Below are 21,619 nucleotides of genomic sequence, written 5' to 3'. Positions count from 1 at the left end.
CATGCATTCTTTCTCCGATTCATTCATTCTCACAGAAGACGAAGAAGACCAGAAAGCTCCTCGCCACGGTGACCGGGGACGACGAACAGTGACTGTTCCAATCCGAGCGATATGTGAGATTCCAAGAACAGGGATGTTCACTACGACTACCACATACATAATACTGCCCCAACAAACTGACATAGGGAAATCCAATCAAGCTTGGTGGGGAAGAAAGGAAGGAAAATACAAAAACGCCACACAAAAAAAAAGACCCAAACCGTATAGAATACATGAGAATAGCCAAACACTCGGGACAAAGCTGACGAAGTAACATCCGACATGGAGGTCGAAATATGTTGTGACACGTAGCCAGGAAAGGAATCGAGTGGAGGATGGGGTTGAAAGGAAGGTAATTGCCGAGCAACGGCTTGATCAGTAGGATTTAAAATTATGTATGGCAGACCGGGTATCGTGCGGGGTCCAATGTTCAGCAAACAACACCCCCTAAAGGAAAGGCTGGCTGGCCGGGGCTATTACCCCAGCCGGGCAGTGTGTAGAATGGAAGGGCGATGGACAAAAGGAGATTCGTCGACGAAGTCGTGACAGGAAGATCCAGCCTTCGCACTACAACAAGATGAGGTAATTGCTTGGTGCGATACCAGTCTCGCCATTAGGCTTCTTGGCCTGCCACCATCGCCCACTGACATCGGACACCTCGAGGATATCGTGCTTCTGGAAGCTGATCTCGTTTGCGTCATCGGGGTTGGCCTCGTAGCTGTAGATGGCCTTCGCGCGGTACGGGTACTCGACTGGGGCTTCTTGTTGTGGCTCCTCCATACCGTTGGTGGGTGTTTGACTCTGGGGGACACCGCCCATGCCGCCGAAACGAGGCTGGGAAGAGTTCCTTGCATCCATAGCGCCAGCAGGGCCACCGGGATAACCAGAAACAGGAGAAGACGTCTCAAATCCGTTCAGTTGTGCAGATGTATACATCTGAGGAGCCTGGTTGGGGGTGATTGAGGCGGGTTGAGCACCGTAGTTGTTAGACATCTGGCGCGAGCTTCGTGATCCTGGGTGCTCCTTGTGGAGGGCGTAGGAATCCACGAATTGGCGAGGGCCAGCTTGCGGCTGCGATCCATAGTAGAAAATCCATACAATCTGAAATTCAAGTCAGCATGCCGAATGGAATACGTAGAAGGTTCGGATCCAAGGGATCGTGTGTTGAAGTAAACGTACGGCAATCATGGACAGCAGGATGAAGCCCGCAGCGGCGGCCTCAAAGGCGGCATTGGCGGAGTAGACGAGCGAGTTGACCGACGATGTGGTGAACACGAGGCCAGCGGCAAGGAAGCTGGTAATCTAGATAGAATGAGCAGGTGCGTCCCATGGGTGCGCACGCGCACTAGCGGCCCAATATTGGCTGGACGTTCACTTACAGCAACGTGATATGTTCGCTCAGCATCCGAAGCGACGGTGACGGTGACGCCGAGAATGCAGAAGAGCATGTAAACAATCGTCCACCATGCATAGTTGGGGAACTTTCCCTGGATATCCGAAATGATGGAGCCGACAAAGGCGATAATCCAAGCAAGCTGTTACATGATGTTAGCCCCTCAGCCTCGCCAGACCACACGAGCCTCGTGAGATCAGGTACTGACCATGCCAATAGATATGGTCGCTAATGAGAATGGGTCGCCGATGATGCGTCCCGGATCGAAGCTGGCGCGCGACCCGTAAGTGTTTCCGTTCTCCATTTTGCGCAAGGACGGTGAGCCTAGAGAGCCGTAGGGGGGCATATGAGGCGATACAATAGATCGCGCGAAGTATTAAGGTAGTAACTGGGAGAGTTGATCGAGGGCGCGTAGGTGATATAAAGGAACGTGGTGTCGGTTCGAAAGTTCGAAAGGCCGACTCGAGATGGTGAGCAGGCGTCAGTCGCGCAGCGAGAGATGCTGAATAGTAGGAGAAAGCGTCGAGGTTCGAGGGAGAGTGGAGGGTTGGTGTCTGGCCGGAGACGTAGAAAGGGAAGACGAACGGTTGCGAAGGTCAGAAGCGGTGGATCGGCTCTGGTGTAGGTGGAGGGAGACGCAGATGCAGATGTGGGCAGTCAAACGATCAGGAGCGCCAGGAACCAGAGGTTATGGAACTCTTGAGGGTACTGCGACGAGACGGCGGCTGCAAGTGTCGAAGGTGTAGAGGCGGAGAGTGAGTGAGTGGTGGATGTGTGAGTGTCGGGTTTGAGGCGGCGGCGGGTTTTTGGTAGTAGCAGGAGAGTAGGAGAGAGGCGAATGGGCAGAGACCAAGTGAGAGAGTGAGTGGTGGGTGAGCGATTGATTGATTAGTGGTACGAAGTAACGGGAGCGAGAATTGGGTGGTGGATTGGGCCCTGTGGGAGGAGGGGATGGGTGGGAGCTTGGAAGGGAACAGGCACGAAAAGGCACGACAGACTCCCCTAACCGTTTCACTTTGGCTTCGGGGACGCGATCGATTGGCCAGGCTTGTTGGCTTGGACCGGGGATATTGGCAATGGCACTGCTGGCACCGGCGACTCTAAAATGGATGAACGTCAGCCGTGGCTTGCGCTACAGAATCCTTAGCCACTCGCTACTGTACGTACATGTATGAACAGGGAGGGAGAAGAAGTAATAGTTGAAGGTACGGAATACGAGTTGTTGGTACTCTGAAGTCGTAGTTTTCTGAGATGAATCGATGGTTGATGATGTGAATGAATGAACGGACGTTAGAAAGAGTGAATGAAGCGAACAATTTGCACCGCCGACATCCGAGATTGGCTGTTGTTACGTTGCTGGCTGTCCATGTGTCTAGATGGGACCACAGTATACGGACACGAAGGGAGGTTCAATGGTTCTTATTACTACCAACGGGTATGATATCACCGAAAGGAAGAAGGAAGAGGCTGTACAAACTTACTACAGGTACAAGAAGCATCACAGGAGCAATGAAGGACTGCTACAAGACAACTATGATGATCATGATGGTGATGGGCTTCAAACAATACCATCCATCAACAGCAACATTCACGAACAGGCACACGCACACAGAGGCCGGGCACTACAGGGGATGTGGACAGGGACTGAAAGCCGAGTCCATTCAATTCTTATTTCCCCAATAGGAACAGATACATACACACCTACTGTGTAGTGTGTAATAGTAATGCATACTGTCATTGACAACTGCCACGGCTAAACTGTCGCCGAAGGACAGCACGCATATGGACAATCAACGAGAGGAGGGAAAAGCTGCACGAGATGGCGTTTGTGATTCGCCCTGTGGCCTCCTGTTCGTGTGTCTATCCCAATGCATGCCATGGAAATACCATGCCTTGCCCTAGCCCGTGAGTATGGGTGTTTGCTTGGTAACATTAATTATGTATCTGCTTGTATCTACGAGTTGTCTACTGTGCATATACTCCTTCACAGTATACTCCGTACAGTACTCCGTACAAGTAACAACGACGGTAGACGATAATGTTCGTTACACACTTGTACCTCACCTAAAAGCAAGAGTACCGAAGAGTGGACTCAAAAGAGTGGAGTTGTGTTCGGCCCAGGGCCCAGCCGCCCGCTGGCATGTGGCGCCCATCTGGCTAATTTAACCAATTCCTGTGCGGTCACTGCGGTGTACCTATTTATTACCTTTCTTACTAGTCGTACCAAACTCGTACCTGAACAGCAAATAAGAAATGACACCAACAATGAAAAAGAGATGAGGGCGTGGGTTTTTTCTCACAGCTCCTTTGTGATGCACAAGGATGGACCACACCTCGTTCTGTCCTGACCTCGAGCCCTAAAAGAAAGAAACTCACTCCTCCTCCCTCTCTCTCTCTTTTTGTCGATATCTAGCCTAGCTCTACAAAGATTTAATGCATCTTCCCGAGTCCCGAGAGACTGGTAGATATTACGAATGTTCGTGGTCGAGTACCAAGACCGTCAATAATTATATGAAGCCCCTTATCAATAACCAGATACCTACCCAGGTCACCCTCGACTTGCATTGCATCCCAATCAGGACAAGACAGGAAACCTCCAAGGTTACGGTTACCCATACCTATGTTCCGACTATCTACGAGTTGAATCCTGATTCCACCTTCTTCAAGACTCAAGACTGTCCCTCCGTTCCCCTCCTTGATCATCCCATGATTCCCTTCCTAGCCACGAGCACAATAGCTGAACAAGTATTAATTAATACACCTTCATGCAAGTAACATACGTAAACCGGTAACTTAACAAACTAATTACCATGCCCAGCTTGCCTCTCCACCATCAATGCTCTCCCCCGCCAATGGTTGATTCGCCGTGATTCGTTGCTCCGTGCCGCAGATTAATCTCCCACTCCCATTGTCCTCGCCACTATGCGGGCCCGCCGCGTACGCCTGGCACGACTGCAAATCTTCCACGTTGAATGTTGAATCCGCCGTTGCGCGCGCTGACAGGTAGTTACAGGTAACTACGGCGTACGCAACGCATGGCTACCTCAACTGCACAGCACACCATCTGCACGTGTCCATATTTTCAATTCCTTTTTTTTTTCTTTTCTTTTTCACGGGATTATTCGATCCCACCCCAGGCACCTCGTGCAGAATGATCCGCATCCCACCGCGCGCTCGCGCCCGTACCCTCCTCCGGCCGAGCAGGCCTCAAACTATCGCCCTGCTGAGACGTCGCTGAAACACCCTTGAACGCAGAACTTCGGAACACTGCTACTCCGCAACTCAATTTCATATCATCACACACATATCATCACTGTGAAAAAAAAAACACCACACAAAGATCATCCTCCAAAGCGCTAATCGACATTCTGTGTGCTGGGTCTCTGAATATTGATTTGTAGTTCATCTATCCTCCATTGATGCGACATTCGCTTCCCCCTCCACTCCCTCGCCTGAAGCAAGCTATCCCTTCATCATCCCTATCACAAACTCCTTGTTTACCCTAGTATAGGGAAAGATATCACCACTAGCCAACCATGTGTCGAGAATAACCCCCTCCTTCTCGCAACGCCGCGTGACAAATTGATGTCATCTGCGATCATGAAAGGCCCCGCCGAAACACTGTGACAGTGCCGGTCGTAACTATACGTAGGGATTGTTATACATTTCCATATTGGCTTCATGATGCCCACATCCCAGTGCCCGCTCACATTTTCCTTACTTATCAATAATCTCCATAATGTGGTCCATAACAGTGGGAGCGATGGGTGGTATGTCGGAGGGAAGTAACCTCCACGTAGGCTTCCCATGTTGGTGAGACGTAGGACGTAGACGAGTGTATCTTCTTGACATCAGTCCGGCGATGCGGTCAGGCGCAGCTAGATGGATTGTATCTAGATGGAATCGTTGCGTCACACAAGTAGGTTCATTCCTCATATCTCCGCCTCTTCATCTGGCCTGTTCCTGAATTCGGTTCGCACGACTGTCCGCTCGGCCTCTGTCAATCGCTTGTGCCACTCCACCCAGCAGCGGCCCTGTCCCAAGAGATGCACATGCTTCACTCGAGAGACAAGCATGCCGCTCTGTTTCCTGAGCAGCGAAATCCGCAATGCTTGTTGCAATTGGCGCTCCTCCGCCTCTGCGATTCGCGGCCGGAGTTTCGCCAGCTTGACGAACCCATCTGTCTGCGGTATCTGCTGGTCGTCGAGGGACTTGAGCTGCGAAGCGGTGGTAGCGAAGGCAGGCGCGCGGTCGGAGACAAGGATAGACTTCTGCGTCTGCGTCAAGCCCGCGTCTTCCTCTTCGACGTCCGCCGGCTGAGACAGCAGGTCGGAGTGTTTTGCGACTGCATTGTGTGAGTGATATAAGCAAACAAATCCATGTGGGAAGCTGGTCAAACATACGTAGTTGCTGTACATCGTCCAGTAGCGACGTCTTTTCAGATAGCTCGCTGAGGGTCCGCTCGATTCTCTGTATCCTTTCCGGGAGGGTCTTCGGCTTCTCCTCAGATAGATTCCTCGTCCCGCTTAACGCATATTCGATGCGGTCCAGCCGGGACTCTAGCAGAGCAAACGTAAATAGAACCGCCTCTTCATAGTCGTCCATGGTGGTGGCAACTACGCAGGTAGACAAATCCACTTCGAAGCTATGGAACGTCCCTGGAGGCCCCAAATAACATATGGCTAACGATGACATTCGTCGCGTCCGCATGCCCATTCCTGTTGGATCTTAGTGGTGGATCATGGTGGCTTGGCGGGGCCGGGATATGTCGAAATCGCGGACTTATCTTGTGAGATAGGTCAACGTCAGCCGTTGGAGAGCGTGTGAGCACGTACTCCAACCACCTCACCCTCATCCTTCAGCCTTGATATTATATCATCGTGCCCTTGTACGCTCACTCGAATTCCCCGGACTGGTACCACCATAAACAAACTGCGATCTGCTAAGCCGCATGATCGTGTGCTGTCTGAAACGTTATCGCAGAGAGGATGGCTAGTTATTCGGCAATAGATCCTGAGCCCGATGCTGTCGATGCTATGTCGTCCAGCACCGGATCGCTTCGAGGGGCCAGGCGGTAAGAAACACACAATTAAGGGAAACATTTCGCATGCTGACAGTGCCAGGCGGGGGAAGGGAAAGAAAGATATCGGCTTCACAGGCCAGGCAACATGGGCCTCGAGTGTGATTAACCTCGTTAATACCAGTATGTACACCATTTCACATATCCAATATTGCCCCCACTGACATCTCCCAGTTCTGGGTGCTGGCCTCCTTGCCATGCCGTCTGCCCTTTCGAAAATGGGTATCTTCCTCGGCATTTTCGTCATTTCCTGGGCCGGCTTGACGGCCGGCTTTGGCCTCTATCTCCAAACCAGATGCGCACGATACGTCGACCGAGGCCATGTTTCCTTCGCAGCGCTGTCGCAATTGACATACCCGAACCTGTCTATCATATTCGATGCCGCTATTGCTGTCAAGTGCTTTGGTGTGGCAGTGAGCTATCTTATCATTATTGGCGATCTTATGCCTGGAGTGGTATTGGGATTTGCGCCTGGCGCTGGAGAGATAGCATTCTTGGTGGACCGTCAATTCTGGATCACCGCATTCATGTACGGCTGTATCCTATGCTTCTGGTTGATATCACTGACAGTCTCAGGTTGATCGTCATTCCACTGTCGTTCTTGCGACGTTTAGATTCGTTGAAGTACACTAGCGTCGTCGCCCTTTGCTCGATTGCATACCTCGTGGTTCTCGTCGTTGCACATTATATCAAGGGCGATACGCTACAAGATCGCGGCGAGGTTCGAGTGTTCAGGTGGGCTGGCCCAGTATCTGCGCTTGCCGCATTTCCTGTTATTGTTTTTGCGTATACCTGCCATCAGAACGTAAGTCTATGTTCATCGTATTATGATCACTCAAAAGTTAACCTTTGTTGTAGATGTTCTCAATTTTGAACGAAATTGCAGACAATTCGCATTTCCGCACCACGAGCGTTGTATTCGCTAGTATCGGCTCCGCCTGTGGTCTATACATCTTGACTGGCATTACTGGCTACCTGTCGTATGGCGACAACATCAAGGGCAATATCGTCAGCATGTACCCGACAGCAGCCTACTCCACCATTGGCCGTGCCGCCATCGTCATTCTCGTCATGTTCTCCTATCCTCTCCAGATCCACCCCTGCCGAGCCTCGATCGACGCCTGCATGAAGTGGAAACCACGCAGGCGCAACGGACCTGGAGAGTCGTCGCCGTCTCGAAACGCGCTTCTGAACAACCCGATGCCCTCAATAAGAGCCGCCGAAATGGGTGACGTCCGCTTCGCCATCATCACGACCGTCCTCATTGTTCTCTCCTTCATCACCGCGATGACCGTGTCCTCCCTCGAGAAAGTGCTCGCCTACGTAGGTAGCACTGGCTCAACCACCATTTCCTTCATCCTGCCCGGATTGTTTTACTACAAGATCTCCGACCCAGACTCGCCGCACCATCAACGCCTCGTCAAAGACGAAGACGACGAGAACGAATTCGACAGCGGAGATGCCGAGGGCTATATCATGAGCGATGCCCACAAGAGCCGTCACTGGAGGAGAGGCTTACTACGCACCGCAAGTCTGGCCCTTGCTATCTACGGCGTATGTGTTATGATCACTTGCTTGATTACGAATACCTTCCTTGTTGCTTCCCATTGAGCGACGACCAAAGTTCCTGCCTATGGCAAGCTCGTCATCGTTCCTTCAACGCATCGCGCGGCGTACTTGAATTTTTTAAGATAGGTGCATATATTCTTTCCGCTTTTTATATCGCATCGTTTGCGAGAGACGGGGCATTTGGGACGTCAAAGAATGGTTTTTTGGCTTCATATATTTCGATGATATTTAATCGCGTAGGTTTTGGGACTGCAATATCTTCAATGTTACATGTCCGGATTTCTTCCTCCATGGACTATTGTACATATACTCTTATAAATCCAACATCTTGCATGCTTCCCAATAGTTGAAACTCAAAAACGCCCATTGATGCTAAACATTCCCTTGACGTACAGAAGGGGATCCTGGGGAACTTAGTGGAATCCCACAGCTCATATAGATTCCCCGCTATTCCTTCCTTTTGCTTCTCTTCTCGTCACATGCACAATAATCCCTTATGCGCTCTCCGTCTCTTTCGCCGCCGGCTCTGCTGGCGCGGGTGTCTGTGGTGGTATCAACGACTTCGCCGCCGAATTCGCCTTCACGACTTGTCCCTGGATCTGCTGGACGCGGTATTGCGGCTCCAGAATGCCAACCTATACGCATTCAAAAGTTAGCATGTTGAACCCTGGTATCTCGCATTTCCCGATCACAAGTTTCAATCCCAATTCCAATTGCGATTCCAATTCGCAACCCGCCAATCCATCCACCCCACCTCTTTTCCTTTCTACGTCTCTTCCTCAACCCCCAAAGCCAACCAATCCCCCTCCACCAGAAACAAATGAACCCACTCACCATGCTCAAAAGCCTCCACGCGGTATCACTCGGTTGCGCGCCAACACCGATCCAGTACCTCGCCCTCGAGATATCGAGCTTGATGTCCTTCCAGGGCCGGCCGTTGGTGTCCCCGGGGCGGGGAGGCTGTGGAATCGGGTTGTAGGTTCCGAGCACCTCGAGGGGGAGAGAATTGCGTGCTGTTCTGTTTTTCTCAATTCGTTAGACGAGTCGGAAGACTAATTGGAAGACTAATTGGTTTGCCTGGGGAATTGGGGGGAGGGGATAGATGGGCGTACCGAGCGTGTGCGACGACGATGTTGTAGAAGGGGGCGTGCTTCTTGCCGAAGCGGGCGAGGCGGATTCGCACGACCATTGTTGTGTTTGACTGTGTTTGATAGTGAGGGGGAGGTGGGTATTGAGCTTGCGGTTCTGGTGGTGCTATCTTTTTGCGGAGGTTTCGAGATTCTTTTCGGAGACGGCTGTTGTCCGAGGTTTTGCCGGGGATATGCTCGTAGGTGTAGAGGCACGTGAGGGGTCTGGGTGTCTGACTTTAGTCGGAATTGAATTTTGGAATTTAGTGCGATCTTATGATAGGTGTTAAAGCATTTGGCACATGTTTGAGGTTTGTTTTTGGATGTTGTTCGTCGTGGGGTTTATTTGTTGGTATTCCTATTGCGATGCCATGATGTAATCACCATTTCTCTGTCTGTGTTCGAACATGCCACCTATGACAGTGTCACGATCAGATTCACGAGAAGTATATTAATACCATGGCCTTGAGAGTAAGCCATTAGATCTCAATAGACAAATGACTACCATTCTCACAAAGCGACTAGACACTTTCTGCCAAGAGTGCGGCAGCGCTCGATCAAGAGCTCATGTCGACAGGTGCCTTCTCGATTGATCAATTAATGGAGTTGGCTGGTCTATCTGTCTCACAAGCCGGTCGGTCCAAATCGGTTGAAGTCGGAAAGACGAGAAAATGAGTGACTTATCACAAGAGTAGTGTTCAAATTACAGCCTTTGAGTAAAGGCAAGAGGGTGTTGGTAGCGTGCGGTCCGGGCAACAATGGTACGCCCAAACTCATTGAAACGACTGGAAGAAGCAAATATTCAATAACAAGTGTTCAGGTGGTGATGGCTTGGTTGCCGCACGGCATCTATTCCATTACGGCTACCAACCGACAGTATATTATCCTAAGCAGAGCAAAAATGAACTCTATCAGGTATCTTCACGTTACCAACCCATTCCATACCCTCGTCATAATCTAACAATGAACAGCGTCTTTGCACACAACTAAAAGACCTGAAGGTTCTCTTTACAGAAGACTTCCCATCTGCGCTACAGCAGACCGATCACATTGTTGATGCCATATTTGGCTTCTCCTTCTCAGGCGAGGTCCGTGAGCCCTTCCCGAAGGTCATCGAGGCTCTCCGAGACACCAAGCTTCCTGTACTGGCAGTGGATGCTCCGTCTTCATGGAATATTGAAAATGGCCCACCTGACTCTGGCCCTGGGAAAGGATTTATGCCTGAGGCATTGATTTCGTTGACAGCCCCTAAACCATTGGTCAAATGGTTCAAAGGAAGACACTTTGTAGGTGGAAGGTTCCTCAGCCCTCAGGTAGCAGAAAAGTATAACCTTGATTTACCCAACTATGAGGGTTTGGACCAAATTGCAGAAGTAGAGGTTTCGGAGGGTAAACTTTAAGGGGAGTCTCGAGACTTGCGTATTTCAGAATGTATAGGCGTTGTACGGAAATTACACCAATGAGCGAAGACACAGGTGTGTATGTGTTGCTTACGTGCGCCCTTGGTGTCTTGAACGTGATTGTAAATGTCCGATCTTTGATCTTCTTGGACAGGCGTGCTGGTTACTCCAGATATTTCTTCCAACCCTCTCTATACACGATCCGGCGCCCATCAGAATTGACACCAACGATGAACTTCTCCCACCGCGCATCGCTGCCCGCGCCAACCACAAAGATGGTATTCTCGTCAGTCCAACCAACGACACCTTTAGGAGGCTTGCCACCAGGCACTCCCGGTATCCCGGCGTTAAAGGTTGCAGAGCGAGAGACTGGGTTATCGTCTGGTTCCTCGCCCATTTCGAATTTTGCCGTGGCGTTCGAGTAATGGTCAGAGAATTGACGAGGTAAGAGAGGAACCTTTGAAAGGATGCCCCATTTGTGCTGTTTAGGATCAGTATCCGACATTCGATCTTCCACGTTGAAAATGTGTAAAGTCGACTTGTCAGAAGTCACAGCGAGCATTAGCCCTGACGGCGAGAAGGCTATCGAGAATATCGCAGCAGGATCCACACCTCGACGGTATTCGGTAAATTTGGTACAGCTCGGGAAAGACCAAAGTCGGACCAGTGTTCCTTGCTCACTGGCCGTGGCGACCATATCATCGTCCCTATTCAAGGCTAAGGCTCTCAACGGCGAATTGTGTGCATTGATGATGCTAATGTTCCCGGATGTGAGGTCGAAGAGCCTAACCTGACCCGCATTCATACCAGGAAACGCCACAATTTTCTTGCCAAGTGAACAAAGTCCAAAAGGATTGTTGACGGTCTCATATTCGGCTAATTTGTCCGGAGGAACCTTCATTTTATATATGCCGACCTTGTTTAGTAGGACTACTACTAGATGACTCGTAGATATTCGCACGCGCTGGATGGGGGTTTTGAATTCGAGGCTGGTGGACACAATTTGCTTCGAGTCATTCCAGATTTGGACCTTGTATCCATCAGCGTCTACCCATATCCATTCCGATCTCTGGGGGCAGACCTTGTTCTGTGGAAATTTTGGCTGCTTTCCTCCCCCAACAAGGGCAATATAGTTCGTCCTGCCGACCATCTCGGCGCAGCCGATGCCGCCACCGACTTCTACTCGAGTATTAGGGAGACGGTCGAGAGTATTTGGATCTGTTGCGGAGAGACATACCGCGTACGGAGTTCATGTCTCCAGACTTTGTCATATATACTGCACCAGATGAGTATAGGGTTCGCATCGGGAAGACGAAAGGTACATACTGCGGAAGCCATTTTCTAACGCGACGGAGAAGCACGAGTTATCCGCGTTGAAAGAGACCGAGAGACCGAAGGGTCCCGAGGACGAGTCGAGCACTGGTCGAGTGTTCATGATGTGTTGAGAATCTTATATTCACCAGTCTGCTTCGCATCCGAAGTTGAGCATGTAGAGGATGTCTTCGAGTCTATACTGCAATATAAAATGTTGGGACGGGAAGGCTGGAGTTAGGACAATAGCTATGCAACACGAACTGTAATTCGGTGTTCATGACAGTTCCATATTCGCTGCAGCATGAAGTGAGGCTTCGGGTTAGCAAGAGATCAGGTCAAGGATATTTTGTTATGAGGGTGGCTTGCTATCAGCGATGTCATCGAGGCACCAAGTATGGGCACCTGGGGAGCTTACTTGGTGCTAACCGTATCCGGTAGGTCCCCGCATATCCATGGACATCGCACTGGCCACTTATCAAACAGAATCATTACTGCGAATGTGTGACAATATAATCATTGAATTTGACTAGCGATGGGGAAGAAATACAAGAGATAGAAATGATGTGAGATGTTTCGGGTGATCAGACATGCCGGACAAAGGATAAGGTAGTTAGTTATCGTTCCGATGTGTTACCCAAGTGTGCTGTTTGCGGAAGACAGCAGCTCTGCCTGCTCCGAATAAAAATGTCCTCTTTGGGAACGAGTGCGGTGTGGCATGGCGTGAGTACTGATGATTTCCACGTGTAGGCAGATACTGTCCCTGGAGCAGGAAATAGATTTCGCATCCAGTCAAAAGCAATGTTGGATGGCAATTTGGGATTTGGAAGTAAGGAATGAACAAATAGTAATTGCCAATGTCTTCTGGTGCAGTACAATAAGTTCCCTAAGGACCCAACTGACAAGCACGAGTACCAATTAATACTGTCAACCACGTCCCGGCGCGCCAGGTGGCCGCGCTCGGATAGGGAGCAGCGACCGGGGTCCATCCCCCCGTTAGGCGAGCCCCTTTGCATCGCGCCGCCCAGGAGAGCTGTTGCCAACGTCCTAAATTTCCTGAGCGACACTTCAACAACATCAACATCGACTCTTTCTCCGTCTCGCGAAAGTCGCTCAATCCTCCATCTCACTTCAATCCACCGCCCCTTCGCGGTATCAACCTTTTCGAGAGCACACAGTGCACGCTGGTTATAGCCCAAGATGTCTTCCGTACGATCACCCCCGATCCCAAACCTTCTCTTCTGGCACACGATATCTTTCTCCGTCCGCCGTGGCTGCTTCAATTGCTTTCAATCGTGTCCACTAACACATCTCGCAGATGCTCAAGACTCGCAGAAAGAAGAATGTCAAGAAGGGAATCCAGTTCTGCCTGATGGTGTGCGGTGCCTCAGGAACAGGTACGCGCTCCCATTTGCTCCTCATAATGACAGAGCCCGAAGCTCACATCAACTCTTTGTAGGACGAACGACCTTTGTAAACACCCTCTGTGGCCAACAGGTCCTTGAGCACAAGGAATCCGATGATCCTACCGTTGCACACCTCGAGGAGGGCGTCAAAATCCAGCCCATCACAGTCGGTAAGATACATCAATTACCCGAATCTAGAGAGCAAACTAGACCAGTCTCGCGGATAACTAACATCGTTTCGCTGTGAATAGAACTCGATGAGGAGGGCACCCGTATCTCTCTCACCATCGTCGATACCCCCGGTTTCGGTGACCAGATTGATAACGAGGCCAGGTACGACATGGTTGAACAATTTGGCAGCGCCATCAGCTAATATGTGCATAGTTTCTCAGAAATTGTTGGCTATCTTGAGAGGCAATACGATGATATTCTTGCCGAGGAGTCTCGTATCAAGCGTAACCCCCGGTTCAGGGACAACCGCGTTCACGTCCTCCTATACTTCATCACACCTACCGGCCATGGGTAAGTCTATCCAAGGATCCGTGACTATTATTAAATGTTAATTCATACAGTCTTCGCGAGCTCGATATTGAACTCATGAAGCGTCTTTCCCCCCGTGTCAACGTTATCCCCGTCATTGGCAAGGCTGATGCATTGACTCCTGCTGAGCTTGCTGAGTCGAAGAAGCTTGTTATGGAAGATATCGAGCACTACCGCATCCCTGTATACAACTTCCCATACGATATCGAGGAGGATGACGAGGACACCGTCGAGGAGAACGCCGAGCTCCGTGGCCTCATGCCATTCGCCATTGTCGGATCAGAGGACGTTGTTGAGGTCAACGGCCGACGGGTGCGTGCTCGACAGTACCCATGGGGAATCGTCGAGGTTGACAACCCTCGTCACTCGGACTTCCTCGCTGTACGCAGCGCTTTGCTCCACAGCCATCTTGCCGATCTCAAGGAAATCACCCACGACTTCCTCTACGAAAACTACCGTACTGAGAAACTCAGCAAGAGTGTTGAGGGTGGTGCTGCAGCGTAAGTTAATACCTGAACTGGGAATAATCAATGTACATGCTAACCATCACAGTGATTCGTCAATGAACCCCGAGGATCTGGCCAGCCAGTCTGTCCGCCTCAAGGAGGAGCAATTGAGACGCGAGGAGGAGAAGCTTCGCGAGATCGAAGTCAAGGTCCAGCGCGAGATCAACGAGAAGCGACAGGAGCTCCTTGCACGTGAAAGCCAGCTCAAGGAAATCGAGGCCCGGATGCACAGGGAACAGAGTGGTCATTTGCAGGAGCAACACGACAACGACGAGTCGACGGCTTGAGCGCATCGCTACATCATGGAAGGCCGGAAAGCATGATTCGCCACCTGTTTTTGTTTTGGATGGCGCGCTTGCTTCGAAAAAAACTCGAAGATCCAATGAGCAAGACCTTGTGTTGCAGCGGGCGTTTGTTTAGGGAAGCAGGGGACTGGGCACACCCATTTATTCTATAACATGTCGGTGCCTTCGTTCCCAACGGAAAGATATGCAATGCACACCTCGAACAGGGTGGGTAGAGGCCGAGGGGTAGCGGAGAAAGACTCTCTTTCTAGCCTTTAGCCTGGACCGCAACTTTTCCACTGACGTTGGTCTTGACAAGGCCGTTTCATATGTTTTCTTACCATTCGATATCTATTCCCCCTTTTGAATTCCATGTAGGAATATAGTAATCAACTTGACCGACTAATAATACCCCGGTGGTCAATGTTCATATTCTTATCAGGATGTCCGTGAACCGATCTGATTTAACGTATAGCTTTTGGAGAAATGACGCTCGCGCCGCATCTGGGGAAAAGGGCAGCACTACATGATGCAGTCAGCAACATGGGCATGCCTACATCAAGACCATGGCTGGCTACCTACTCTACTGTTCGAGCCTGGTTTGTCCATCTGTCCACCGGCGGGCCTATTGTCGTCATGGTAGTTTCCCCGAGCCTATCCTACACCATACAGCAAATGCATTCTTCGCCCATGCATCCGTAGAAGCCGACCGAATGCACTCATTCGGCTCGTTTGCAAGGTTCGGTATTCCGAACGCTGGTTCTCTGCCTCCGAGCGGTGGAGTGCGTATGCTTGTTGCGATGTTGGCTTATCGCGGCTACGGTTTTAATTCACATCTGAGCTTGATCACTCGGCCATTGCCGTCCAACTGCCGGGTGGTCAAGCTTTACAGTCGAGAAGTAACGTTTGACAGCAGTAGTGACGCCTGGATTCAACATGATGGAATGTATCGTAGAACATGAGTACGGAGTAGTGATCGAGGATAGGTGGTACAAGTTTGCGGTGCGGTACTTCTTGACCGCTATCGGTCTGAACCTCCTGAAAGTGACCTTTTGGAAAGGGCTCCAAGTGCTAGTTACCACTAGGATTTTCGATCGGATGTCAACAAGCACTGCATATGCTTGACCGATGCATGTTGTGCAACGCTCAACGACATCCATGTCTCAGCGAGCCGCAGCGGAATTCGCAATGGATGTTGTATCACACTAGCCCACAACAACATGATGGCAAATTTCGATATTGCGAAAAAATCAAGCGCTTGAAAGCCAGCAGTGCAGAGGGATTAGCTTTTGACTAGAATCTGAGGGCCAATTGAGGTCAGGTTTGCCTCGCCCTCCTCCCTTTGCTCGCAGAATCTTGTTTGAAGCCATCATTGCCTCGCAATTGAACAATCCTGGTGACCATATCTGGTAATGTCGAGGTGGAATCATGAGCAGGTCCGCATATCCCCCCGCTTTTCCCCGGCTTCAAATTTCTTAGTATCGCGCTCTGCGCGGTTGAGCTATGTGTGGAGACGTCGGTGAGTTTGCACCGGGAACCTATTGCTAATAAGCAAGGCCTAACTATGAGAGTCCTGGATACCCGCCCATTTGCCAAGATTCCACTTCATCGCCTGAGTCGTTGCGCTCTCAGTAGGATTGCATATTTGTGTGGGCGCTCTCCATTTTCGTCAATTGTAGATGGATCTAGCCTACTGATGCCTTGCCGTTGCCTCGCTTGCGCTGTGATGCCTTGGTGCTCAGCTCCGCAAAGTGCCTCGTCCGTAGTATAAATAAGTAGGCCATCCTAATTTGGATTACACGCATCATCGAATGGATGGCTAGAGCGGAATAATAATCCCGCCCAAAGTCAAAGTACAGCTCCGCTACTAAGAAGGCGCCACAAACGAATGCCTAGGCTTGCATTTGGCTGTTGGAAAAGGGTTCCTATGTATTAGAGCCTCCTGAGTCCTGACTCCTGCCCCGGTAGGCATAAGCGTAATAGCTAATGTCCTCGTATAAACAGCCGAGTCACAGTCTCGACATTCTGATGTCGATCCCATGGTACTGGCTCCCAGCGGCTTGGTTCTGGGGATGCCAGGTGATGCCTATCAGTCTCATCCAATCACTCCTTTTTGAGCACACGAATAGTCATGGCCGTGAAAGAGATTTTCTTCCAGGTCAGCTTGGTGTATCTTCTACCTTATCAGCTGACGGATTGGATGAGGTGCAAGAAGCGCTGACGTCCGTCCTTTCGTTGAGCTGTGAGAGGGTGCTAGGGTTGGCGCCACATCAGGGTCGTTTTCTCTAGCAATCCGCTTGGACTGTGGAGAAGGGCGAGAGCACGTCTGCGTCCCGAATCCTCAAAGCAAGGATATTCATTGAAATGTCCGTTATCCTTGCCTTTGAGGATCGGCATTACTCGACATTCGAGAGCTGTTGTGCGTTGACAGCTGTGATATACACCGGCGCCGTCTCTTCCAGAGGACACAATGCAGCCTCTTAACGGTAGTCTCGAGAGGATTGAATCCACATGGCGTGCTTGCAGGAGTTCGCGGATGTGCATATACCTTGTTCATACATAAGCCAAAGAGAAGGGGAACAAGAGGCCAAGCGTACATCTTCGTTTAGGTGAAAAGCAATAGCGTATGCCAGTCTTCGCCAATCGGATCAAAGATCTGCGATATGGTGAACATACCCACCATCAGACATCGTATGCCACCTTTCCCTTCGCAGTAGAATAACTGCGCGCTGGATGCTGATACTCAAGATCGTAAAGCCGCTCTTGGACGTACGGATGCAGGGAGTCGACTTCCCCGGACACTAAAAAGCCACCGTTGGAACACCTGCGTCTTTTGCCCTCCCAGAGTAGACATAGTAGTTCGCCCCAGCCCAACCCTCTGTATTATCCATCGCACATGGCGGTTGCGCTAGTGAAGCTGTTCTCGATACTCGTCATCACACATCCCTTTCGCCTTCTTTCTGGTTCTGTCGATGGCTGGCTACAAGGGTAGGCTTTGCTCCTTATTTGGTTCTCTGGTGCTCCGGTCGGTGGGGACTACCTGCATATACAATTGCTCTGCATATTTCGTTATCTGGCTTCTTGTCATTCGTGAATAGCTGGGCCCTGTAACCATCAAACACTTTGAGCTCCGAGTGGAGTGCATACACAAAGGCAACAAATGCATTTGGGTTTCTAGGTTGCGGTTCGTTGATTTAAAGCAGTGGAATATTCGCTGAGAGCATATCAAACACTCATCTCGTTCACATTCTGCTATTCACATCTCTTCATTCACATCTGATGATTGAGATTTGAGTCATTGTGATATCTGAAAGCCGTTGAAATCTTCAACATACCTACTACCCATCCATATCTTTAACGACTCTACCCCTCGCTCCAAAGCAGTCTCGAATTATGACTCGCCCCCAAGAATCAATTCCACCAGTAAGCCATTCCAGATTCTTGCATATGAGTTAATCTAATCATAAACAAGGCTGCCAATGTACTAGGAGTAGGTCTTATCTTGTTCATCACGATAGCGGGAGCTGAGTATCATTTGCTGATTACAATATTATGCTGTGATAGACGTTGGGAACTGGTTCGTATCATTACACAAAGATTATGAAACATCGCTGACCATCTTGATACAGTGTATGTGCATCTATTTCCACCTTGGTAATGAACCGTTTGACTGACCAGTACCGAAAATAGCTGCTGGTGTGTTCAGGTATGCTTCAATGTCCATCTTACCCTGGTTACTCACTCACCTTGCCATAGATAATTCCACAGTGAGTTTATTGCTTGAGCGAGATCCGCTGTTGATACTCATCGCAAGGCAGGGTATGGCACAACTATCGACGAAAAAGCACCGAAGGCTTGCCGGGTTTGATGCTTATGCTTTGGGCTGGGTGTATGGGAACATCTCCTCTACATCAAAATTTGCTTACACAAACAGGTGCTGTTCCTTTCGGCGTATATGCGATCGTTCAGGTGCGTGCAACGGCAACATTTATGGGATATGTCGACTTATATTCAAGCTATAGAACTTCAATGTTGCACTCCAAGTACAGCCGCAATGCTTTGGTGCCCTCACCTTAATTTGCTGGGGACAGACTCTTTATTATCACAAGTGAGCTAGCTGGTGACCAATCTCGCAACATAACTGACACAGCCCAGCCACTGGAGAGCCTGGACAGCCACGCTCATGACTGTCATCGTCGCTCTTACGTTCGGTGTAGTGGAAGCTGTACTCATCGTAACGCTTCGCGTACGTACGCCGTTTACTACAGGCTCTCATTCCCATAACTCACAATATTACTAGATCCCGTACTACAACGGTGTAGAATGGCCGATGATGATGATGGCCATCATCGCCTCTGTGATACTGGCACTCGGACTGATCCCACCGTACTTCGAGCTGGCCAAGCGCAACGGTCGCGTAATCGGTATCAGTATGTTGTTTGCACCGAGGCCGACAGCTCGCTTTGATCATGATCTGACTTTACATACAGACTTCTTATTCCTGACCGTTGACATGGCTGGTGCTTTTCTCTCGCTGATGGCGCTTGGTATGTGGCATATATCGATGTATCAAACAAGGTTTCTGATGATCCGTTTACAGTTGCTCAGCACACCTTCGACGTCCTTGGTGGTTCCCTTTACATAGTTTGGTAGGTTCACTCAGGATGCAGTTTTTCACACAATCATTTTCATTCTACTGCCATGCTTCAAGTCGCGTCCATCATGTTGACGATTCGCGCCAGTCTCTTCCTCGAAACAGGTATCTTCCTCTCGCAAGCCATCTGGCTCTGGCGCGTCCGTCACGTCCGGCGAGAAGCCAAGAAGGCCGGCAAAACCTACGATGAATTCATCGCCGAAAATCCCTCGATCAAGATGCCCCGATCTGATTCGGCAGATTGCGTTGTAGATCCCGAGGCGGGCTTAAGGAAGACAGAAAAGACCGAGAGAGGAACACGTCCGTCTGACAGCGGGACGACTGTTGATGCTGCCCGTGAAAATGATGGGCATTAATCGTGGAGACATCGGATGGATTAATGCAAGATGGGTTATTCGTCCATGATTTGTGTGGTATTCTTATGTACTTGCTGGGTTGTGATCATCTGTTTCTGCTTGTTCAACAGCTTCTAATTGCTCTAAATTTTCTCAAGCATTGTATGGTATTTGAGTTTAGAAAAGCTGGAGTAGGGAAAAGTTCCATGATATTTACTTGAGAATCTTTCTATGAAATCAATCAACAAGAAATCGTTCGTAATAGTGGTAGTAACATTGTATCTATATTTTAACCCTTGTAAGTGTTCCCGATCTGGCTACAGTTAGTTTATCATGCGATGGTATATCATTTAGAGTAGGATTTGGTTGGTCACAAACTCAGGGCATTCATTTAGTGTCAGTCAGTCCGGACTCGGAGCCTCGGTTCAGATCTGTAACTAGTGGGGCAGGCAGTATCTGACCTCGGACTCAATGTCGCGATTGAACAAGAGAAAAGAAACATTTTGAGGGAGCAATTTTAGACCATACTCAATTCCCATAGATACATTCTATCTTTTCCATACTCTCAGTGGTCTGTCTTTTAGTAACTTTGCAATTCAGCAGCACTTTTCCGAACCGCCCCACATTTCGGAATTGTATCAACATTATCTCAGCGAGCATAGTGACTTTGAACTTGGAATTTTCTCAGCCGTTCATCCACAGTGTAGCACAACGGACTACAATTATTCCTTGTCGACCAACCTTTAAAAAATACTCTCCAGCCTAGATCAGATCAAAATGGCTGCTGAACTGCCTCAACCACCATTCTACGCTATCAAGAATATCGACAATCTTCGCGATGCAGCTTTGTTTCCCGGTGGACTCAACACCACGTCCGGAGGAAAGATCCGGGAAGGAGTATTATACCGTTCCGCAGATCCCTCAAAGTTGGACAAAGACGGATGGTCATCTCTGCGCCAGATTGGAGTCGCTCACCTCTTCGATCTGCGATCATTACCTGAGCTCGAGAAGGGATATAAAGGTGTTGGCCAAGAAGAGCTTCCTAAAGATGCAAATGGCGATTCCCGATACCCATGGATCGACACACTCGAAGCTGCAGGACTGAATCGGACCTGGACCCCTGTGTTCAAGGCGGAGGACTACAGCCCCGAACGCCTGGTTGAGCGATACATCAAATACATGGACAAAAATGTCGAAGGCTTCGTCGCTGCCTATAGGGATATTCTAAGCAATGCGGGACCCGCTTATCGTACCATCTTACGCTATCTCATTAATCTTCCGTCTCCCGCATCAACAGGATCGAGTAAGCCACTAGGCGCATTAATCCACTGCACTGCTGGCAAGGACCGAACTGGTATCTTTTTCGGGGTACTTTTCTCCTACCTGGGTGTTCCTGAAGAGAAGATTGCAGAAGAGTATAATCTCACCGAGACCGGTCTCGCACGTATTCGTGACGAAGTTGCCGCTCGACTCATGCAATCACCTGCGTTCAGGAAATACATGGAGAACAACCAAGCCGGTAAAGAGACTTCGGCATCTGACCTTGCCAGCTTCATGCAGGCAGGGAACTCCAATGAGGGAGCCGATGCTACACTAGTGAATGGGGCCGAATTGAGCCCCGAGGCGTTGGAGTTTGGAAGACAGGCTGCTTTGAGAATGGTAGGTGCGAGGAAGGAGAGCATGCTACACAGTCTGAAAATGGCAGAGAAGGAGTTTGGTGGCGCTGAAAAGTATCTCAGAAGGGTTTGTGAGCTTACAGATGGAGATTTGGATGCCCTAAGGAGGAATCTAGTGGTACCAGCATGACGGTTAGAGATGGGCGTATCCAAGCTGTAGTTTGGACACTGACCACCAACAGCTAGTTATGAGATGTATAGAGTTGAGCTGTAGAATGATCTGTAGAAGCGGACATCTGGATGTATGTTTGTAATGCAACACAACTGAGCCTGACTTTAACATAAGTTTACAGGACGTG

The 21,619-nt window shown here is 49.8% G+C and overlaps 9 protein-coding genes across 9 annotated transcripts; 5 read left to right on the top strand and 4 right to left on the bottom strand.

The window, feature by feature from the left end:
- Positions 1 to 459: 459 nt before the first annotated feature.
- On the bottom strand, positions 460 to 2,209 carry BU24DRAFT_182793 (high osmolarity signaling protein sho1). Its single transcript, XM_033521637.1, has 4 exons — positions 1,641 to 2,209; positions 1,419 to 1,574; positions 1,219 to 1,341; positions 460 to 1,140 (listed from the first exon to the last, which is right to left on the bottom strand). Exons 1-4 carry the CDS (start codon positions 1,776 to 1,778, stop codon positions 607 to 609), a joined length of 951 nt encoding a protein of 316 aa, XP_033383989.1. The 5' UTR covers positions 1,779 to 2,209; the 3' UTR covers positions 460 to 606.
- A 3,155-nt stretch (positions 2,210 to 5,364) lies between these two features.
- Positions 5,365 to 6,037, bottom strand: BU24DRAFT_408849 (uncharacterized protein; the record flags this gene model as incomplete). Its single annotated transcript, XM_033525884.1, has 2 exons — positions 5,365 to 5,777; positions 5,836 to 6,037. The coding sequence occupies 2 exons, from the start codon at positions 6,035 to 6,037 to the stop codon at positions 5,365 to 5,367; spliced, it is 615 nt and encodes a 204-aa protein (XP_033383988.1).
- Positions 6,038 to 6,280: 243 nt separating this feature from the next.
- Positions 6,281 to 8,514, top strand: BU24DRAFT_441245 (uncharacterized protein). Its single transcript, XM_033530429.1, has 5 exons — positions 6,281 to 6,506; positions 6,556 to 6,635; positions 6,687 to 7,041; positions 7,089 to 7,317; positions 7,371 to 8,514. Exons 1-5 carry the CDS (start codon positions 6,421 to 6,423, stop codon positions 8,121 to 8,123), a joined length of 1,503 nt encoding a protein of 500 aa, XP_033383987.1. The 5' UTR covers positions 6,281 to 6,420; the 3' UTR covers positions 8,124 to 8,514.
- On the bottom strand, positions 8,276 to 9,518 carry BU24DRAFT_421949 (ribosomal protein S16). Its single transcript, XM_033527854.1, has 3 exons — positions 9,194 to 9,518; positions 8,916 to 9,099; positions 8,276 to 8,716 (listed from the first exon to the last, which is right to left on the bottom strand). The coding sequence occupies exons 1-3, from the start codon at positions 9,268 to 9,270 to the stop codon at positions 8,576 to 8,578; spliced, it is 402 nt and encodes a 133-aa protein (XP_033383986.1). The 5' UTR covers positions 9,271 to 9,518; the 3' UTR covers positions 8,276 to 8,575.
- Positions 9,519 to 9,759: 241 nt separating this feature from the next.
- On the top strand, positions 9,760 to 10,689 carry BU24DRAFT_421948 (YjeF N-terminal domain-like protein). The gene is made up of 4 exons (XM_033527853.1): positions 9,760 to 9,842; positions 9,904 to 9,969; positions 10,029 to 10,123; positions 10,180 to 10,689. Exons 1-4 carry the CDS (start codon positions 9,776 to 9,778, stop codon positions 10,606 to 10,608), a joined length of 657 nt encoding a protein of 218 aa, XP_033383985.1. The 5' UTR covers positions 9,760 to 9,775; the 3' UTR covers positions 10,609 to 10,689.
- Positions 10,690 to 12,264, bottom strand: BU24DRAFT_182782 (WD40 repeat-like protein). Its single transcript, XM_033521636.1, has 3 exons — positions 11,935 to 12,264; positions 11,846 to 11,884; positions 10,690 to 11,787 (listed from the first exon to the last, which is right to left on the bottom strand). The coding sequence occupies exons 1-3, from the start codon at positions 12,041 to 12,043 to the stop codon at positions 10,772 to 10,774; spliced, it is 1,164 nt and encodes a 387-aa protein (XP_033383984.1). The 5' UTR covers positions 12,044 to 12,264; the 3' UTR covers positions 10,690 to 10,771.
- A 500-nt stretch (positions 12,265 to 12,764) lies between these two features.
- Positions 12,765 to 15,089, top strand: BU24DRAFT_369531 (Septin). Its single transcript, XM_033524400.1, has 7 exons — positions 12,765 to 13,128; positions 13,238 to 13,316; positions 13,379 to 13,495; positions 13,577 to 13,658; positions 13,710 to 13,847; positions 13,898 to 14,365; positions 14,418 to 15,089. The coding sequence occupies exons 1-7, from the start codon at positions 13,120 to 13,122 to the stop codon at positions 14,656 to 14,658; spliced, it is 1,134 nt and encodes a 377-aa protein (XP_033383983.1). The 5' UTR covers positions 12,765 to 13,119; the 3' UTR covers positions 14,659 to 15,089.
- Positions 15,090 to 17,567: 2,478 nt separating this feature from the next.
- Positions 17,568 to 19,864, top strand: BU24DRAFT_421942 (PQ-loop-domain-containing protein). The gene is made up of 13 exons (XM_033527852.1): positions 17,568 to 18,078; positions 18,128 to 18,145; positions 18,220 to 18,232; positions 18,345 to 18,361; positions 18,412 to 18,422; positions 18,474 to 18,544; positions 18,590 to 18,624; positions 18,678 to 18,763; positions 18,811 to 18,901; positions 18,956 to 19,085; positions 19,146 to 19,202; positions 19,256 to 19,304; positions 19,398 to 19,864. The coding sequence occupies exons 1-13, from the start codon at positions 18,049 to 18,051 to the stop codon at positions 19,663 to 19,665; spliced, it is 876 nt and encodes a 291-aa protein (XP_033383982.1). The 5' UTR covers positions 17,568 to 18,048; the 3' UTR covers positions 19,666 to 19,864.
- Positions 19,865 to 20,158: 294 nt separating this feature from the next.
- Positions 20,159 to 21,618, top strand: BU24DRAFT_421940 (uncharacterized protein). Its single transcript, XM_033527851.1, has one exon. It carries the CDS (start codon positions 20,422 to 20,424, stop codon positions 21,448 to 21,450), a length of 1,029 nt encoding a protein of 342 aa, XP_033383981.1. The 5' UTR covers positions 20,159 to 20,421; the 3' UTR covers positions 21,451 to 21,618.
- The last annotated feature ends 1 nt before the right edge of the window (position 21,619 follows it).

This window comes from Aaosphaeria arxii, assembly GCF_010015735.1.
Source record: "Aaosphaeria arxii CBS 175.79 unplaced genomic scaffold BU24scaffold_4, whole genome shotgun sequence".
Lineage (NCBI taxonomy): Eukaryota > Fungi > Ascomycota > Dothideomycetes > Pleosporales > Aaosphaeria > Aaosphaeria arxii.
Note: the sequence above shows the minus strand (reverse complement) of the source record. Positions and strands in the feature narration are given on the sequence as shown.

Excerpts from the sequence above, each read along its gene's own strand:
- BU24DRAFT_182793 (XM_033521637.1), bottom strand. The coding sequence starts at position 1,778 with ATGCCCCCCTACGGCTCTCTAGGCTCACCGTCCTTGCGCAAAATGGAG. Across the intron at positions 1,575-1,640 it reads CGACCATATCTATTGGCATG|CTTGCTTGGATTATCGCCTT; the intron begins GTCAGTACCTGA and ends ATCATGTAACAG. Across the intron at positions 1,141-1,218 it reads TCCTGCTGTCCATGATTGCC|ATTGTATGGATTTTCTACTA; the intron begins GTACGTTTACTT and ends CTTGAATTTCAG.
- BU24DRAFT_441245 (XM_033530429.1), top strand. The coding sequence starts at position 6,421 with ATGGCTAGTTATTCGGCAATAGATCCTGAGCCCGATGCTGTCGATGCT. Across the intron at positions 6,636-6,686 it reads GATTAACCTCGTTAATACCA|TTCTGGGTGCTGGCCTCCTT; the intron begins GTATGTACACCA and ends GACATCTCCCAG. Across the intron at positions 7,042-7,088 it reads TTCTGGATCACCGCATTCAT|GTTGATCGTCATTCCACTGT; the intron begins GTACGGCTGTAT and ends TGACAGTCTCAG.
- BU24DRAFT_421949 (XM_033527854.1), bottom strand. The coding sequence starts at position 9,270 with ATGGTCGTGCGAATCCGCCTCGCCCGCTTCGGCAAGAAGCACGCCCCC. Across the intron at positions 9,100-9,193 it reads ATCGTCGTCGCACACGCTCG|AACAGCACGCAATTCTCTCC; the intron begins GTACGCCCATCT and ends TGAGAAAAACAG. Across the intron at positions 8,717-8,915 it reads CGTGGAGGCTTTTGAGCATG|GTTGGCATTCTGGAGCCGCA; the intron begins GTGAGTGGGTTC and ends GAATGCGTATAG.
- BU24DRAFT_421948 (XM_033527853.1), top strand. The coding sequence starts at position 9,776 with ATGTCGACAGGTGCCTTCTCGATTGATCAATTAATGGAGTTGGCTGGT. Across the intron at positions 9,970-10,028 it reads GTGCGGTCCGGGCAACAATG|GTGGTGATGGCTTGGTTGCC; the intron begins GTACGCCCAAAC and ends ACAAGTGTTCAG. Across the intron at positions 10,124-10,179 it reads GCAAAAATGAACTCTATCAG|CGTCTTTGCACACAACTAAA; the intron begins GTATCTTCACGT and ends AACAATGAACAG.
- BU24DRAFT_182782 (XM_033521636.1), bottom strand. The coding sequence starts at position 12,043 with ATGAACACTCGACCAGTGCTCGACTCGTCCTCGGGACCCTTCGGTCTC. Across the intron at positions 11,885-11,934 it reads GTTAGAAAATGGCTTCCGCA|TATATATGACAAAGTCTGGA; the intron begins GTATGTACCTTT and ends CATCTGGTGCAG. Across the intron at positions 11,788-11,845 it reads AGACATGAACTCCGTACGCG|AAGTCGGTGGCGGCATCGGC; the intron begins GTATGTCTCTCC and ends ATACTCGAGTAG.
- BU24DRAFT_369531 (XM_033524400.1), top strand. Across the intron at positions 13,317-13,378 it reads GTGCGGTGCCTCAGGAACAG|GACGAACGACCTTTGTAAAC; the intron begins GTACGCGCTCCC and ends AACTCTTTGTAG. Across the intron at positions 13,848-13,897 it reads ATCACACCTACCGGCCATGG|TCTTCGCGAGCTCGATATTG; the intron begins GTAAGTCTATCC and ends TAATTCATACAG.
- BU24DRAFT_421942 (XM_033527852.1), top strand. The coding sequence starts at position 18,049 with ATGACTCGCCCCCAAGAATCAATTCCACCA. Across the intron at positions 18,625-18,677 it reads GCGTATATGCGATCGTTCAG|AACTTCAATGTTGCACTCCA; the intron begins GTGCGTGCAACG and ends TTCAAGCTATAG. Across the intron at positions 19,305-19,397 it reads GGTTCCCTTTACATAGTTTG|TCTCTTCCTCGAAACAGGTA; the intron begins GTAGGTTCACTC and ends GATTCGCGCCAG.
- BU24DRAFT_421940 (XM_033527851.1), top strand. The coding sequence starts at position 20,422 with ATGGCTGCTGAACTGCCTCAACCACCATTCTACGCTATCAAGAATATC.